At 40.7% G+C, this 18746-nt stretch overlaps 1 protein-coding gene across 8 annotated transcripts in view; it reads right to left on the bottom strand.

The window, feature by feature from the left end:
* The window catches only part of MCF2L (MCF.2 cell line derived transforming sequence like), a 307099-nt gene that overhangs the window by 83480 nt on the left and 204873 nt on the right, over positions 1-18746 (bottom strand). For all 8 annotated transcript variants that reach the window (XM_056555797.1, XM_056555802.1, XM_056555804.1 and 5 more), the window contains one exon: positions 3120-3203. In XM_056555797.1, coding sequence (XP_056411772.1) covers positions 3120-3203 — 84 coding nt within the window. The remainder of the gene's footprint in view (positions 1-3119; positions 3204-18746) is intronic.

Below are 18746 nucleotides of genomic sequence, written 5' to 3'. Positions count from 1 at the left end.
TTATCAAGAAGTTTGCAACCCATGGCACTGTAGCTAATCTTCCTTAGCATGGACGGAAGAGAAACATAGACGAAAGGTGTCAAAGCAGGATAGTTTGGATGGTGGATAAGCAACCCCAAACAAGTTCCAAAGATATTCAAGCTTTCCTGCAGGCTCAGGGAACATCAGTGTCAGCGCAAACTATTCATCGACATTTAAATTAAATGAAACACTATGGCAGGAGACCCAGGAGGACCCCACAGCTGAAACAGAGACATAAAAAAGCAAGACTACATTTTGCCAAAATGAACTCGAGTAAGCCAAAAATCCTTCTGGGAAAACGTCTTGTGGAAAGATGAGACCAAGATAGAGCTTTTTGGTAAAGCACATCATTCTACTGTTTACCGAAAATGGAATGAGGCCTACAAAGAAAAGAACACAGTACCTACAGCGAAATATGGAGGAGGTTCAATGATGATTTAGGGTTGTTTTGCTGCCATTGGCACTGGGTGCCTTGAATGTGTGCAAGGCATCATGAAATCTGAGGATTACCAACAGATTTTGGGTCGCAATGTGACATAAAGCTGAGTTTGTGTTCGAGATCTTGGGTCTTATAGCAGACAATGACCCCAAACATATGTCAAAAAGCATTCAGAAATGGATGGCAACAAAGCGCTGGAAAGTTCTGAAGTGGCCAGCAATGAGTCAAGATCTAAATCCCGTTGAACACCTGTGGAGAGATCTTAAAATTGCTGTTCCAATAAGAGAGACCTGGAGCAGTTTACAAAGGAAAAGTGGTCCAACATTCCGGCTAAGAGGTGTAAGAAGCTTATTGATGGTTATAGGAAGTGACTGATTTCAGTAATTTTTATCCAGAGGGTATGCAACCAACAATTAAGTTAAGGGTGCCAACAATTTTGTCCAGACCATTTTTGGAGTTTGGTGTGACATTATGTCCAATTTGCTTTTTTTTCCTCCATTTTCTTGTTTAGTTCCAATACAGACAAAGGGAATAAACGTGTGTATAGCAAAACATGTGTTACTGCAATACTTTTCTGTGAGAAATACTTCATTTTCTTGAAAAATTTCAGGGGTGCCAACATTTACGGCCATGACTGTATGTATACACACTCATATACATACATACATATACACACAGCGGGTAAAAGTATTGAACACATCCCCATTTTTCTCACTAAACATATTTCCAAAGGTGCTATTGACATAAAATATTTTCACGAGATGATGGCAACAACCCAAGTAATCCAAACATACAAAATCTCAGAGATTAAGCTATGTATAATAATGTGAAATGACACACAGGTACTGAATAAATAAAGAAAGGGAGGTGCAAAAATGCATGGAAAGCCAAGACAACTAAAATCTATCAGCACATAAAAAGCACTCCAGCCCCTAGTCAATGTAAATTAATGTCAGCTGATTAGGTCCCAACTGATGCCCTACAAAAAGGTCTTCTTCTCAAGGTGTCAAACAGGACACATCTCATGATGGGTAAAAGCAAGAGCTGTCTCAAGACCTTCCCAACCTAAATGTTGCAATACATAACAATGACATTGGTTACAGGTGCATGTCTAAGCTTCTGTTCCATTAAGCACTGTTTGGGCCATAATACGGAAATGGAAAGAAAATCATTTCACCGTAAATTTGCCTCGACCAGGTGCTCCTCAAAGAGGAGTGAAAAGAATAAACAGAAGAGTTGTCCAACAGTTAAAGACCACTGGTGGATAGCATCATCATCTATTCACACGTACAGTATTCTGCGCAGATTTGATGTGCAGGATTTTCTGCTGCAGATTTCAATGTAAACTGAATGATTGAACACAGTTTGAAATCCTGCGCATCAAATCTGTACATCAAATCTGCGCAGAATACTGTACGTGTGAATAGACCCTCAAAAAGACCTGGGATTAGCAGGTACTGTTGTCTGAAAGAAAACAGTTAGTAATGCACTTTGCTGCCATGCCCTGAATGCACGCTCACAACACAAGACTCCATTGCTAAATAAAAAGAACATTGAAGCTCATTTTAATGTTTGCTGCACAACATTTAGAAAAGCAAAATGGAACTGTTTGGATGCTATAATACACACCATGTTTGCAGGAGAAATAGCACTGCACATCACCCTAAAAACACCATGCCAACAGTGAAGTTTGGAGGTGGGAGCATCATGGTGTGGTGTTAGTACTGGCAAACTTTAAATAATTGAAGGAAGACATTCTTGACAAAAAATCTGCTGTCATCTACCGGGATGATAAATATGAAATGAGGGTGGACATTTCACGAAGACAATGATCCCAAACACACAGCCAAGGAAACTCTCAAATAGTTTCAAAGAAATAAAATAAATCTGATAGAATGGCCCAGCAATCACCTGACTTAAAGAGTACCTGTCACTAAATAAACTTTTCTAGACTAACTCAGGCTATGTTCCCCAACTACTCCTAACACCCCTCCCACCCTTAGAAACTACTTCAGAGCTTTAAAAAGCTCTGTATCTTTCCTTTCTTCTTGCTCACATAGTGAAATCTTTTTATCAGGAGAAAGTAGGCATTTCCCAGCAGGCATGATATCATTGAAGCCTGCTGGGGGACCACTTCCGCTCTCACATCGTTGCAGTGCTGTGATGAATAGAAGACCTCAAGCTCTGTGCAGCAGCTTTCAGTCTGTGCAGCTGTCAGTGAGGCTCTGTGCAGCTCAGCTCAGTGCAGAGAAACACTTCCTGAGTTTGGTCTTCTGCTATTACAAGCAGTAGACCAAAATCTGAGATTTTGACCAGACGGAATGTGTTCTGGCCAAGAAGGGAGACCCCTGGTGGCCAGAATTATACAGCAGAAAAACTAACCTAAAGCCTTTTTAAAAAGAAATGTTTTATGTTATTCATTTGGCATATGTAATCAAATATGAAAAATCATGTTTAATGACAGTGCCCACTTAAATCCCATGGAAAGAACTGTTTGGAAAGAAGACTGTTTGTGTGGAAGAAATGGTGATGTGTTCAATACTTTTTTCACCTGCTGTGTGTGGTGTGTGTGTATATATATATATATATATATATATATATATATATATATGTATGTAGAAACCTGATACGACTCCTGTTATGCGGTTAATGTTCTCACCTGACAAGTATGCAAACTGCTTCTTCAGCTGATCCTCAATATCAGTTGCACACATTGGGAAGGTATCCTGATGCATGATGTCATCTGAAAGATAGCAAGAAAGTACAAGAATTAAATAACCGAGAAAATACTGTAAACTCCTTTAACTTCAAAGTAACATAATACGTGCATGAACGTGTCAATCTGCCAGCATTGTAAAGTTTATTCAACTTTGTGTATACAGTAGTTTAAGTGAAAAGAACAAAAAAGCACAAAAGTACAAACAAGAATAATCGGTCTATCATGACTAGCTATTTGCAAGAAGTACAAACACATGACATGACCATTTCAGTAACTTCAGTTTGCTGAAGCTAAATTCAGAACTGAAGCTCAGTCTGTAAAGACTATGTATTTTTAATAAGACGTGTTAACTCCGATCTTCTAATGTGGCCGACAGTCTAGATCATTTCTTTATTAACTATAAAGTTACTTCAATGAGAAATGTTCTTAATGTCAGATAAAGACACACAAACAAGTAATTATTGCAGCATTATTGCAATACAGTACACCCCAAGAAACACAGTGAAGTGCTAGAACATAATACTAGCAATACAATATGTAAAGGGGGTTGTATAAACATGTTACATCCAGCTAGAATGTAAAAAAAAAAAATATATGGTATACTTACCTGTTTTTTCCTTGTTTTAGCCAGTACTACCACCTCTGGTCCTACCCAATACATTTGTTTACTTCCTTGTATGAGGTACATTTACTTAAACAGATGGCATGCTAGGGAACTGTGCCGCAATCAGTAAGAGACCATTGAGGCCAGTGACTAGCTGCAGGGTGTTTGAGCACGTCATTGCTGCAAGGAAGTGGGAAGCACCAGAGTGTCACTGGACTCAAAGAGCATAAAACAAGTGACTAGACCGTATTTTGCTATTTTATTACTCTAGCAGGCTATATATATATTGAGAATGCCAGTGAGAGACTGGTGAAACGTTGTCTTTGCACATGATGGAATAAACAACCACCTTTTGCATATTTGTGGAGTGCTGCATCATCTTTATTTCTCTTGATTGAGGAACCAGTGGACCCAGGTTCCAGGAATGCGGGCTCCCCATTTTCATTTTCTTCTTCTACTCTGGTCGACTGGGGTGCTGTCTTTATCTATTTGCTATATATATATATATATATATATATATATATATATATATATATATCCTTTTTTTTTTTTTTTTTTTATAACTAACATTTAACAATATTTCTATTATTTATAACTAGATTCCCAGAATACAAAATTTTGAAACGGTATACTATATGTTGGACCCGCTGCTTTGCATTTCCGTTAGTTACCATTTAGCAAAAATGTATTACATAAAACTGTCATTACATAACATTAGAGTTATCTGATTTAATGCTAAGCACATTTTAACTTTGCTCATCCATTATTTCAGATAAAATTGTAAATGTGGTTGGTGACCATGGTGAGACTAGCCCATCAGAGTACCAGAGGATCCTCCTGTGGACCCAGGTCTGACTCAAAAATGGGCACTAAAGCCTGTTAGAAATGAAGCCCATTTGATGCTACTCACTTGCCCCCAGGGACTATTTCCTGTATAATTATGATATGTCCTGTGTGAGCAATGATAGAGGGTTTGATTCAAGGAACACAATTCTGTAAAAGTTGGGAATTATTTATAGACACAAGAATTTACCCTAGGCTGTAGGGAGAATAAATAAAAACCCTGTAAACAAAAAAAATGTCAGATTTTTCCCTAATAACCAATCACATCTCAGTTTTAATTTTACCAAAGTTTGTTAAAGGGGTACTCTGCTGGAAAACATTCAAATGGTGCCAGAAAGTTAAACAGATATGTAAATGACTTCCATTTAAAAATCTTAATCCTTCCAGTATTCATCAACTGTTATATGCTCCACAGGAAGGTCTTTTCTTTTTGAATTTCTCTTCTATCTGACCAAAGTGCTCTCTGCTGACACCTCTGTCCATTTTAGGAACTGTCCAGAGCAGGATAGGTTTGCTATGGGGATTTGCTCCTACTCTGGACAGTTCCTAAAATGGACAGAGGTGTCAGCAGAGAGCACTGTGGTCAGGCAGAAACTAAATTCAAAAAGAAAAGAACTTCCTGCGCTGCGCGCTATTAGAGGCGGGTCCCGGCTTCACTATGACGCTGTGCCCGCCGTGATATGATGCGGGGTTACTGTGTAACCCCGCGTTATATCAGGAGAGCAGGACTAAGGACGTATCGGTACGTCCTTGGTCCTTAAGGGGTTAAAGGGGTATTCCAGGCCAAAACTTTTTTTATATATATCAACTGGCTCCGGAAAGTTAAACAGATTTGTAAATTACTTCTATTAAAAAATCTTAATCCTTCCAATAGTTATTAGCTTCTGAAGTTGAGTTGTTATTTTCTGTTTAACTGCTCTCTGATGACTCACGTCCTGGGAGCAGTGCAGCTCCTATGGGGATATTTTCCCATCATGCACAGCTCCCGGGACGTGACATCATCATTGAGCAGTTAGACAGAAAACGTCAGAAGCTAATAACTATTGGAAGGATTAAGATTTTTTAATAGAAGTAATTTACAAATCTGTTTAACTTTCCAGAGCCAGTTGATATATAAAAAAAAGTTTTTGCCTGGAATACCCCTTTAACTTCAACAACACTAGAAGAGTATGATAAAAGTTCTCTCTTTCCTATCTAAATTAATACACAGCCTGTTTGACCGCTCCTCCTTCACTGCTCCTCTTGTGAGTGTTTTGCTCTGTATTTACACGTTGACACAGTACAGGATGACTAACTAACACAAGCTAGAGGGCCCTGCTGTGGAGAAAGACCAATTGTGTCAGGATGTACTGTGGAGGCTAGCGATCTGTCACTGTAACAACGCGGAGTCCTGATGCCTGTGGGTCCGGAGGTGCTGGGAACCAAGAAACCCGAAGTCACTCAATAGCATACATAAGAAGACAAAAAGGTGCCGGCACTCACCGCGAGGAAACAGCAGACCAACTTCTAAGGCATCTCGGACAGATCCGACTTCAGGCAGACAGCAGGGCGCTCAGAGTGGAGGCGACTGCCGGCAAAGAAGCGCGATCTGTGCAAAACTTTACCGGCAGTCGCCTCCACTCTGTGCGCCCTGCTGTATGCCTGAAGTCGGATCTGTCCGAGATGCCATAGAAGTTGGTCTGCTGTTTCCTCGCGGTGAGTGTCGGCACCTTTTTGTCTTCTTATGTATGCTATAGTACAGGATGATCTGCCCTACCTGAAGAGATAGGTGCTTTACCCCTTTCTCCACACAGAGAAAAAGCTACCAAAGCCAGAAGCATTGGGTAAGGGGAGTAAACCTTAGCAGTGGCTGGCCATAGGGGATGTACAACTTATAAGGCTGCACAATCACCCCTCTCCAGTACAGGGGCCATCTTTGCTGCCAATAAGTACAGGGGCCATCTTTGCTGCCAATAAAAAAGACTTCATGGATCCTTCCTCATAGAAGTCAAATCTATAACCCAGCCATTTACACCATCGTGTTATTTAAAAGCTGGTGCTTCATGTAGTACAGTAAGATGTAAAAAATATGGATTTCCTTTTACTCTTCTCAAGTAAAAGATAGGATATTAGAAGGGAGTAAGTTCAAAGCAAGGGCGGAGGGGGGTGATAGTGGTGGAGAAAGATAATACTGGCTAGGATAGAGTATACTTGTCCAGTACATATAATATGAAGAGAATGAAATGATTCTAGGAATGATACTGAAGGAAAAGGTGGTGATACTGGGGAGAAAGATGATACTGCAAATAGAAGATATATTGGGGGAGTCAGAGAATACAGAACAGATTATACCAGAGGGGAATGAAAGATGATATTGAGGAAGACATAATACCTGGGGTGAGAGAGTAGAGGAAAGAGGGATGATACCGAGGGATGGGAGGAAAGTCAGTGCTTGGGAGAGGGAGTGACAGCTAAGTTGGACATATTATATTTGTGGAGAAGGTAACTGCTTGGGGTGATAATATGTTAGGGAGAGGAGGAAAAGGAAGAGGTGGAGAGGAGGATTCCTAGAGAAGATTACAACTTGGGGCATACTGGGTTGAAGTGATATATTGGAAAGGGGGAGTGGAAACACCTCTAGGGAAGCAGATCATACTTAGCAGTAGGGGAAGAGAAAACCTTGAAAAATGAGAAGAATAGACAATTTAGAGGAGCCAATACTGAGGAGGGAAGAATGATCCACAGATGATCCTAAGGCAATGAAAATACCTTTATTTGTTAGGGTAGCTAAAAGAAGGGGAGAGGACCCTATGCAGGACTTACTTGTAATTCAACTATTTTCCACTTTTTTCCATTAATGCATTAGGACATCAAACAAACAAGAGAACAAACAAAAAACATTGGTTACAACAGTGGACATAAGCCTATAATTCTTCTCCTTCTGTTGTGGTTCTGTCCTCAAGTAACCGTTGCAATCCCCCCTTACAAAACGTGTTACGTGTATGGCTTTAGAAATGTTTACTAATGCTTTCCCTGTGTGTCATGTTGTATTACCAGGAGCAGTGTGCTTTTAGATATATGTCAGAAGTAGCAGGGCAGCCAGCTACATTATGTGAAGGAGTTAAACCAACTCTATAGCAGCAAAAAGATAAAGAAGGCCATTTAGAAAGTAAGTTCACTTTGCATTAAGCAAACGAACAAAAGAATAAAGCAATGCAAACAACTCCATATATTTTTTCCTTAGCTCTGTACAAATATACCTAGTTCTTATATATTTTACAAAGCAGCTTTTCAGATTTACTGAAATGATCGCTTCTAAAATAATTGTGCAGATGTGATTGCTGCATTTTAGTAGCATTTAGTAGGATTTGGGCCACGACAATGTAAATGTGTCAGCAAATAACATAAAATCCTAAAGAATTCAGTTTGCTTAGTGTTCATATTATATGTTATGTAAGATGGCCCTGTGGCCATCGCATCTGCCTATCTTTAGAAAAATGCTGCAGAACATTCCGGGAATGGCTGGCTAAAATGTAGACATGCCTCATTTAGACAAAATGAACATCTCCTACAAAATAAAATTATTGCTATTATTATGAAATGTTATTAGGGATCCCAGAAGGCAGGTATACAATTCAGGACATTTATCTAATGGCAAATACAAATATGTGAGTCTTTATACTTTGCCAGACTGTAATAAAATGTAGCATCTCTATAGTTTTGAAATTTTACTAGGAAATTCCTTATCTTAAAGAAATCCAGTCAGAATGATCTTATTTGCCATAGACACATTAGAAAGGAATTTAAGTAATAATAATAATAATAATACCATAACATTATAATACAGAAATACACTTTTAAATCCAGCAGTACATGGGCAGAAAAGCCGTCCAGATTCTGTTGGGGTTGATGACTTCAATTCTCTATAACCTCAAAGTAAACCTCAAAGGAATTTGTAAGGTACTTTAGTACCTGTCTGACATTGGTGGGGTGTGGTAATACAGTGACCACTCGACCTACGATGGCCCCGACATATGATCATTTCAACATGCGATGGCCTCTCAGAGGCCATCGCATGTTGAAGGCAGCATCAACATATGATGCTTTTGTATGTCGGGGCCATCACATAAACGGCTATCCGGCAGCGCTGACTGCTTCAGCTGCTGCCGGATAGCCGTTTACGGTGCCCCGTGAGCTCCGGTGATGTCTCGTACCTGTCCTCAGGGCTCCGGCGCGTCCTCTTCGGGATCCCCTCCATCGTTGGCGCTCTCCATCGTCGTCATCACGTCGTTGCGCACGCCGTCCCATCATCCAATGGGAGCGACGTGCGTAGCGACTTGATGGCGGCGACAGAGAGCGAGGATGCCGGGGAAGCAGAGGCCTTGCCGGAGCGTCGGGGACACGGCGACAGCGTTGGACGGCAACATCCCGGGCAGCGGTGACGAGTGGTGACGGTCCAGAGCGGCGGGGACAGGTGAGTACAACTTCCTCTAACAGTGGTCTACAACCTGCAGACCTCCAGATGTTGCAAAACTACAACATCCAGCATGCCCGGACAGCCGTTGGCTGTCCGGGCATGCTGGGTGTTGTAGTTTTGCAACATCTGGAGGTCCGCAGGTTGTAGACCACTGTCCTATACTTTACATTGCACAGATCCCTCAACATGCGATGGTTTCAACAATCAATGGTCCGTTTGGAACAGATTACCATCGTATGTTGAGGGACCACTGTACAGCAAAGACTATGCAGACCCTAAAGGGAGGAGAAGCCTAATGTGTGCCTTCCAGTACAGCAGTCTACAAAGTAAGTGTACACTATAAGATATGACGCTGTAAGTAATACATTTCAATGGTTTATTAAAATTTGTAACAATAACATGTCTCTCCCAAATACACAGCGACAGCTGTCCCCTGTTATTACACAGGCTTCTTTGACAATTAAGGAAGCATTATGGGCTAATTTTATCACTTGACTGTCTCTTTTGCAGTAGATTAAAGCATGTTCTGCATCTCTGCCCTAGGTTTACAACAAGCCTCCTGCACGGGCTAATCTGTCAGGTGACCCAATGGCCAAGAATGGTCTCCAATATTTGAACCACTGCCAGCTGTCTTTCATGCATTCTTCATTTACACACTCAGTGGACATATTTTTCTACTTAATGGAGGGCCCATACCTACCTACTGGGGGACCTACCTACTTAACCCCTTAAGGACTCAGCCCATTTTGGCCTTAAGGACTCAGACAATTAAATTTTTACGTTTTCATTTTTTCCTCCTCGCCTTCTAAAAATCATAACTCTTTTATATTTTCATCCACAGACTAGTATGAGGGCTTGTTTTTTGCGCGACCAGTTGTCCTTTGTAATGACATCACTTATTATATCATAAAATGTATGGCGCAACCAAAAAACACTATTTTTGTGGGGAAATTAAAACGAAAAACGCAATTTTGCTAATTTTGGAAGGTTTCGTTTTCACGCCGTACAATTTCTGGTAAAAATGACGTGTGTTCTTTATTCTGAGGGTCAATACAATTAAAATGATACGCATTATTACATACTTTTATATTATTGTTGCGCTTAAAAAAAAATCACAAACTTTTTAACCAAATTAGTACGTTTATAATCCCTTTATTTTGATGACCTCTAACTTTTTTATTTTTCCGTATAAGCGGCGGTATGGGGGCTCATTTTTTGCGCCATGATCTTTACTTTTTTTTGATACCACATTTGCATGTACAAAACTTTTAATACATTTTTTATAATTTTTTTTAAAATAAAATGTATTAAAAAAGTAGGAATTTTGGACTTTTTTTTTTTTCGTTCACCGTACGGGATCATTAACATTTTATTTTAATAGTTCGGACATTTACGCACGCGGCGATACCAAATATGTCTATAAAAAAAAAATTTTACGCTTTTTGGGGGTAAAATGGGAAAAAACGGACGTTTTACTTTTTTATTGGGGGAGGGGATTTTTCACTTTTTTTTTACTTTTACTTTTACATTTTTTTACATTTTTTTTTACACTTGAATAGTCCCCATAGGGGACTATTCATAGCAATACCATGATTGCTAATACTGATCTGTTCTATGTATAGGACATAGAACAGATCAGTGTTATCGGTTATCTTCTGCTCTGGTCTGCTCGATCACAGACCAGAGCAGGAGACGCCGGGAGCCGGACGGAGGAAGGAGAGGGGACCTCCGTGCGGCGTTATGAATGATCGGTTCCCCGCACCAGCGCTGCGGGCGATCCGATCATTCATTCAAATCGCGCACTGCCGCAGATGCCGGGATCTGTATTGACCCGGCACGAGAACGCGGGCGTCGGCCATTGCCGGCGGGTCCCTGGCTGCGATCAGCAGCCGGGATCAGCCGCGCATAACACGGGCATCGCTCCGATGCCCGCGGTTATGCACAGGACGTAAATGTACGTCCTGGTGCGTTAAGTACCACCTCACCAGGACGTACATTTACGTCCTGCGTCCTTAAGGGGTTAAAGGGGTATTCCAGGAAAAAACTTTTTTTTTATATCAACTGGCTCCATAAAGTTAAACAGATTTGTAAATTACTTCTATTAAAAAAAATCTTAATCCTTTCAATAATTATCAGCTGCTAAAGTTGAGTTGTTGTTTTCTGTCTGGCAACAGTGCTCTGTGCTGACATCTCTGCTTGTCTCGTGAACTGCACAGGTTTGCTATAGGGATTTGCTTCTAAACTGGGCGGTTCCCGAGACACGTGTCATCAGAGAGCACTTAGACAGAAAAGAACAACTCAACTTCAGCAGCTCATAAGTACTGAAAGGATTAAGATTTTTTAATAGAAGTAATTTACAAATCTGTTTAACTTTCTGGAGCCAGTTGATATATACAGTTTTTTCCTAGATAACCCCTTTAAAGGGGGAGGGACTATTGTATTTTAAAGAATGACCCACTGTGCCTACTTAATGGGGGGCCCATCTACCTGGTAGGATAGATTGTCAATAGAATGAGCAGATGAGGGAGTGACCCATGAGGTAGAGAAAACTTTCGGCAGCAGGGTTGACAGTTTGAAGATTTTTAGTATAAGAGGGGTGACACCTCGGAGACTCTCAGAATGAGGAAAATACTTCTTGTTCACATTTATTTGGGAGGTACTATGTAGGCACTATGGGAGCAGGTATTTGTCACTAGAACCTTTAAAGGTACTCTGGTTGCCACAAGTACTGTTGAGGCATACCTCCAGGCACTATGGTGAAACTGCTATAATTATTTTTGGACACAATGCGGGCACTACCACTGATTAAGTGCATTATATGCTGAGCACAGATATTTTTGATGCTGTATGGCACTACTAATGTTTGTGGCACTATCTGCTTTGTGCTACTTGGCACTATTGTTGAATTAACTGTTTGTGGCACAGGTATTTACTGGAATTCTATTTGTGGCAGTTAATACTGATTGGGTACTACCTGTTCAGGATTATTTTGGGAAGCACTATGTGATCAGCAATATTTTTTTCAGCAACTGCCTGCTTGGAAATATTTGTTTTTAAGTGATTGTATTAACATTACCATTATTTCTGCAGTGCTGCTTTTCGGGGCAATTTGGCGACACAGCAGTGATAGTATTACTGGAAACAGCAGGATGATACTGTTAGAGCACCAGGATGGGGAGAATGTGTTGAGAAGGTGAAGAGGATTAAAAAAGTGAGAAGCCAAAGATGTCTGTACATAAAATGTTGCAAAACACGTTACAAGCTTTTTTTTTTATGTATGCTGTACATATGCTCCAATACTCTGCACCAAAAAACCCATTAATTAGAAGCATTTTCCAACTCCCATCAGCCACACTGCTTTATTGAGACACCTTTTAAAACTGGAGAGGTCGGCATAAAAAGAGAAAAAAAGACTAAAATACAGAAATACAGACTGTATTTTGCCCCAGTTTGAGACTCATTTCTGAAATTCGGTCACTTGATTTCTGAAGTGGTTTAAATAAAAGCAAGAGTCCCAATGTGACATACAACTGTGTCAAAGGGCATGTACAGAAACACCAATGTTTGCACTCTCACAAAGACTGTATAAGCAGCACCAAAGTAAACACATACTAAAACTATTTTATTGCTGCCACTGAATATGACAATAAACATCAGAAATCATTATATGTTGATAATCCTTCAACCATACACCCAATATGTGTGGCCCTAGGCAAAATTTAAAAGAGGGCTCCTAAATGTTGAAAGATTGTATGAGAAGCACAGTCACATTCACATTTTTAATCGCATTAATAAAGATATTGTTAATTTTCCTTTATACATCTAGGTGTTTAAAAACTTGTTGTCTTCTGTGGTATTATCTTCTACACAGACTGCTACCCCCCCCCCCCCCCAACAGAACCTACCCCCTATTCCACCCTCTCTCACTACCCTCCAGCACATCAGTAGCAGGAAAGTAATCACTGCACTGATATCTATGAGGGGGAGAGAGGACAGTGCAGTAGAACAGCCCCACAGTGTTCCCAATGATCAGGCAGAGGGCTGTATCACCCCTTCACTGCATCATTAAGTGGAGCGCAGAGAGAAAGAAAAACGGAAAGCTTTGTGGGATTTACAAAGTTGCTCATTTATCAATCTCCCTGAAATCAAAGTTGTCTGGTTTTGCCCATAGCAGCCAATCACAGCTGAGCTTTAAAGGAGTACTCCACTGCTCAGCGTTTGGAACAAACTGTTCCGGACTCGGGAGCCGGGAGCTCATGACATCATAGCCCCGCCCCTTCATGATGTCACTCCCTGTCCCCTCAATGCAAGTCTATGGGAGGGGACCTGACAGCCATCACGCCCCTTCCCATAGACTTGCATTGAGGGGCAGGACGTGACATCATGAGGGGGCGGGGCTACAACGTCACAGGCTCCCGGCTCCAGCGCTCGGAACAGTTTGTTACGAACGCTGAGCAGTGGAGTACCCCTTTAATATCGTAACAAGCGCTGGTAAAATAAAAGCTGAGCTTTGATTGGTTGTTATAGACATAACCAGACAACTTTGATTTCAGGGAGATTGATAAATCTTGGCCAATGTTTTCTGCCTATTTATTCTGCATGTAAATTTCTGAATTTTTTTTTATGATTGCGTTGCGATGTTATGGTGCAACTAACATTAATTCTATAGGTTTTTAGTAAAGATTTTTCTCAGTTTCTCTCCTGCAGCCTGCATGTTTTTTTTTACATATATCACAGGCTTCTCTGTCTCTTATGTCAGGGATGTTGCCTGATCAGTCTTCAGCTCCTCTGTTGCCCGTCCTGAATGAGCAACTAATATTTATTTATTTTTTAAATAAAGACCTATGGGAAAATGTTTTTACACCATAAGTATGAGGCAATAATAAAACTGAGTTTAAAAGGGGTCCATAGCCTTTTCATTACTATCCTATAGTTAGTGCCATGGCCCCCACACAGATTACACAGTGATACTCTCAAACAATTTACTTGGCGAACAGCCCAATTCACATGAATTGAATAATTACATGGAAGAAATGTATGTATATATATATATATATATATATATATATATATATATATATATATATAAAACTCAACGTGTGTGTATGTATGTTCCACAAAAACTTCCAAACGGCTAAAGATATTAACATGAAACTTGGCACATGTTACTTATATGTCAACAACAAACATAGGATACGTGATTTAACCCTTATACACCCCCATTTGCCAGGGGCGGGGTTTATGTTTAAAGTCCTATAGAAGTCTATGGAAAATATATATTACTGCATAACTTCCAAACGGCTGGAGATATTTCGATAATACTTGGTCACATGTTACTTATATGTCCACTTAAAATATAGGATAGTTAATTTAACCCTTAACTACCCCCATTTGTGAGGGTTGGGGTTTTTATTTAAAGTCCCATGCAAATCAATGGGAAATGTATGTTCTCACATAACTTCTGTACAGCTGGAGATATTTCAATACCTGGTTCACATATTAGTGGTCGGGATAGGAGGTCGGGATAGGAGGTCAAGATAGGAGAACGGGATAGGAGGACGGGATAGGAGGTCGGGATAGGAGGTCGGGATAGGAGGTCAGGATAGGAGGTCGGGATATGAGGTGGAGATAGGAGGACGGGATAGGAGGACTGGATAGGAGGTCGAGATAGGAGGTCGAGATAGAAGGACTGGATAGGAGGACAGAATAGGAGGACAGGATAGGAGGACAGGATAGGAGGACAGGATAGGAGGACAGGATAGGAGGACGGGATAGGAGGACGGGATAGGAGGACGGGATAGGGGGTTGAGATAGGAGGACGGGATAGGAGGACGGAATAGGAGGTCGGGATAGGAGGACGGGATAGGAGGTGGGGATCGGAGGACGGGATAGGGGGGTTGAGAAAGGAAGTCGGGATAGGAGGTCGGAATAGGAGGTCGGGATAGGAGGACGGGATAGGAGGACGGGATAGGAGGACGGGATAGGAGGACGGGATAGGAGGTCGGGATAGGAGGACGGGATAGGAGGACGGGATAGGAGGACGGGATAGGAGGACGGGATAGGAGGTCGAGATAGGAGATCGAGATAGGAGATCGAGATAGGAGGTCGAGATAGGAGGACGGGATATGAGGATGGGATATGAGGTCGAGATGTGATGACGGGATAGAAGGTTGGGATATGGGGTTGGGATATGACAACAATATATGAGGACTGGATATGAATTCAAAAGCTTCCTCCTTTGTTTATTTTCCTCCCCAACAAGGATTAGGAAGGAAAAACCGGGCAACGCCGGGTACTCAGCTAGTATATATATATATATATATATATATATATATATATATATATGTATATGTATAACAAATATGTGACAAACAAAGGCTGCAGACAATGTGCAAAATAAAGTAAGAGGTAAAAGTTGGGAGGAAAAAAAGGACATTTTCTCTTTAATCAGGCTGGCAGTAGAAATGGAAAACAGCTTGCACAAAATTTACATATCAAGACTGGCAGCCTTAGAAAACGAACAACCATCTGGCATAACAGAGCCCAGACAGTAGCTCCTATTAGTCCTTCCGCCTTTCTAAAAACTATCTTTGCAGCAAAATTTTGACTATTCAAATTGATGCATAAATGTATAATATTCCCTATAGTATGTACATACAAAATATACTAAATGGACAGTCTGTCTATCTAATAACTATCCAATTTATTTTATCATTTCTGTTATCTAACTTGTATATGTCTTTATACTGCAACTTGAAGCCACATATTTAGGAAGATTGTTGCAATTATTTAAAACCAAGCGAACATTTTACAAATCAAAAAACAATGGAAAGAACATTTACTAAGATTCAGTCAAATATGGTAACTATATGACAGAGAAATAAGTAATAAAGGAAACTTTAAAACATTTGTGTGTTACGTTCTGTGATATCAATGTGGCCACTGGAGAATTGTATCCTATTACTAACAATATAATGGATTTACAGGATCAACACGTATTTGTTTTTTTTATTTTCTCTGTTATTTTGTTAGCATAAGATATTGCCCCAATTTCACTAGCTAAAACAGTTCTATAGAGTATGGATCCAATAATTCCACTTAGGTTGTCAGATCTAGTGGAGGTCTGTGAGATAACTTGCTCCCAACCATCAATCTGGTACTGTTGTAGAGGTGGGATGTTGCAAAATATATAGCTGTTATTGTATTAGCTGTAAATGCTGTGTGGCTGGCACTCTTATATGGTAAATCTGGGAAGTTACTTTTCCAGCAATTGCAGACCATTGAAAGGTTTTGTCTGCATAATGTGCTGCCCCCACAGGCCTTACATTAGGTATAACACAGTGCAGTTACCCCCTATCATCCTAATAGATGAAGGCTACACTTCTGGGACTCCACTCGATCATACATTTATGGCAAATTACATTCCACTGCTATAAATGTCTTAAGACAATATTGCTTATTTGATTGCGATTCAAATTAGACAATGAGACCCTCAGGATATGTGCACATTTAGGAATTGTCTATGGCAAATCCAATGTGTAGCTTACAAGAGGATCCATGACAAGGAATTTTTTATCCCAATTGAAATTCAGTGGGGCTAGTCATTGAAAGCATATGGTTATATAGTAGCTGGAGGTTGGCACTATGGAGCATCATTTCCAACTGGCATTTTTCAGTTTTTTCCATGCTGGGAGGAACGTACTTGTCCCATGACAGGTGATATCTGTAGGGAAAGGAACATTGCCTGGCATGGAAAGATGGCATCATGAAGAGAAAATCCACTATGTTCCACAATGGAGAAAGTATACAGTAACAGCAAATAGGAGACTGTGTGCACTTGTGTTGGTAGCGGGTTCCATAATTCTGTAGATCATGAAAATCATCACATCATACATTATTATTCTAAAAAAAAAATAATTCATAAAGCTTGATAGTCAGTGGGATCTGTCAAACATTTGCTTTCACATTCTTTAAACTGAATCCTCTCTGTGTACTGTCCCCTTCCACATCATTTATGGTTCAGGTGCCATCATTTAACAGTATGTTGCAAACAATGGTGTATCTCTTATTAGGCCAACAAGGCCCAGGACTAGGGTGGCACTTTTTAAGGGGGTGGAGGCCAGTACCCCTGTCCTGCTTGCTCTCTCCCTTCATTCACTCTAGGGCCGACATTACAAATTTAAGATAAGATGCACCCTCTGTCACTTCAACACCAGTGGTTGTTGTTAGTGGTTAAAGGGTAGCTCCCACCATCCTATTTTTTTTTTTTTGCTAGCCCGTTACACCCCCCCCCCCCGCTACGGCACTAGCCAGTTCCCTCCCCCCCCCCCGCCCCGCATACCCCGTGCAGCGGGCGTGCAGGGACAGCGGCGGCGATGTGCGGGAGGAGCCAATGTGCCGGGGAGCCAATGCGCTCGCTCCCGCCTGTCTGATTGACAGGCAGGGAGCGAGTGCAGCCTAACTGAAAAAGGACTGATTGCCACTCCAAAATCAGTCCTTTTTCACTGGCCGGTTTTTTAATGTAAATTAAACCTTTTTAATGAAAAAAAAAATATGCATGCCATGCACATGCACATCTGATAGAAGATGCCCCTGATGTCTCTACACACTGACTGGATGACTGACTGGTTCATATGTAAACTCTGACACATCTGATGTCATAATATGTTATATGTTACATCTCTTATGTTTATAAAATTCTATAAAAACAATGTGAAACACACTGACTGGATGACTGGCAGCCTGAAGTATACTAATTTTTTTATTCTTTCTAAAAGATGGTTACACCATTGTAGAAAACAATGGTTTCTCTCCTACTTCCTTTTAGATTGTGAGCTCCTATGAATGATCAAATAGCTTGTTTGTCCATAATGTCTGGTTTTGTCTCTATTTGTACCCTCAGAACTGTAAAGTATTGTGGAATATGTTGGTGCTATGTAAATATTTTATTATTTTTTGCTCACAGCAACAGTCAGGGCTGGGCTGCCCATCTGGCAATTCTGACAAAAGACAGAAGGACTGGTAGGCTTGTGCCATTGAGTCAGTCACCCAGTCCCAAGTCTCCTCTTTTTCTTGTCTTTAGCAGGCTCCTGTAGCTCTTAACTCTTACCACTGACCTAGGTAATTTGGCAAACAGGGTAAGTCTCAAAAAAGTGCATAGGGTGGTGAAAACTGACAATGTGGTCTCCAGATCAGAAAAGGTTGTCCACCCCTGGAAAGGAGGAATCATGGCCGAACTAAGTTGTTACCATATAAAAGCAGCCAGTGTCTAGAAACAGGAACCTTCCCACACTGCTTGGTTTGGAAGGGGTTCTTCTACTATTGAAGGGGTTCTCCAGGAAAAGAAAACAAGAGCTAATGAAAGCAGCGCCAGACCCGTCCTCAGGTTGTGTGTGGTAATACAACTTGGCTCTTTGCACTTCAATGGAACTGAACTGCAATACCACACACAACATGAGGATACATGTAGTGCTGTTTATGGAAGAAATCAGCTCTGTTTTTCTAATTCCAGATAACCCCCTTTAACCTTTATGACCTATAAATATATGTGCACACATATATGTACTGCAACTGCAATAAACATCAAACTATAAATGTAAAAGAAAAAAGAAAAGGTAAATCCTTGGCTTAAAAATGTATCTAAAGCACGGTGAGCAGATTAAGC

This window comes from Hyla sarda, chromosome 2 (genome assembly GCF_029499605.1).
Source record: "Hyla sarda isolate aHylSar1 chromosome 2, aHylSar1.hap1, whole genome shotgun sequence".
Classification (NCBI taxonomy): Eukaryota; Metazoa; Chordata; class Amphibia; order Anura; family Hylidae; genus Hyla; species Hyla sarda.
This window is presented reverse-complemented; position numbering and strand designations above follow the sequence as displayed.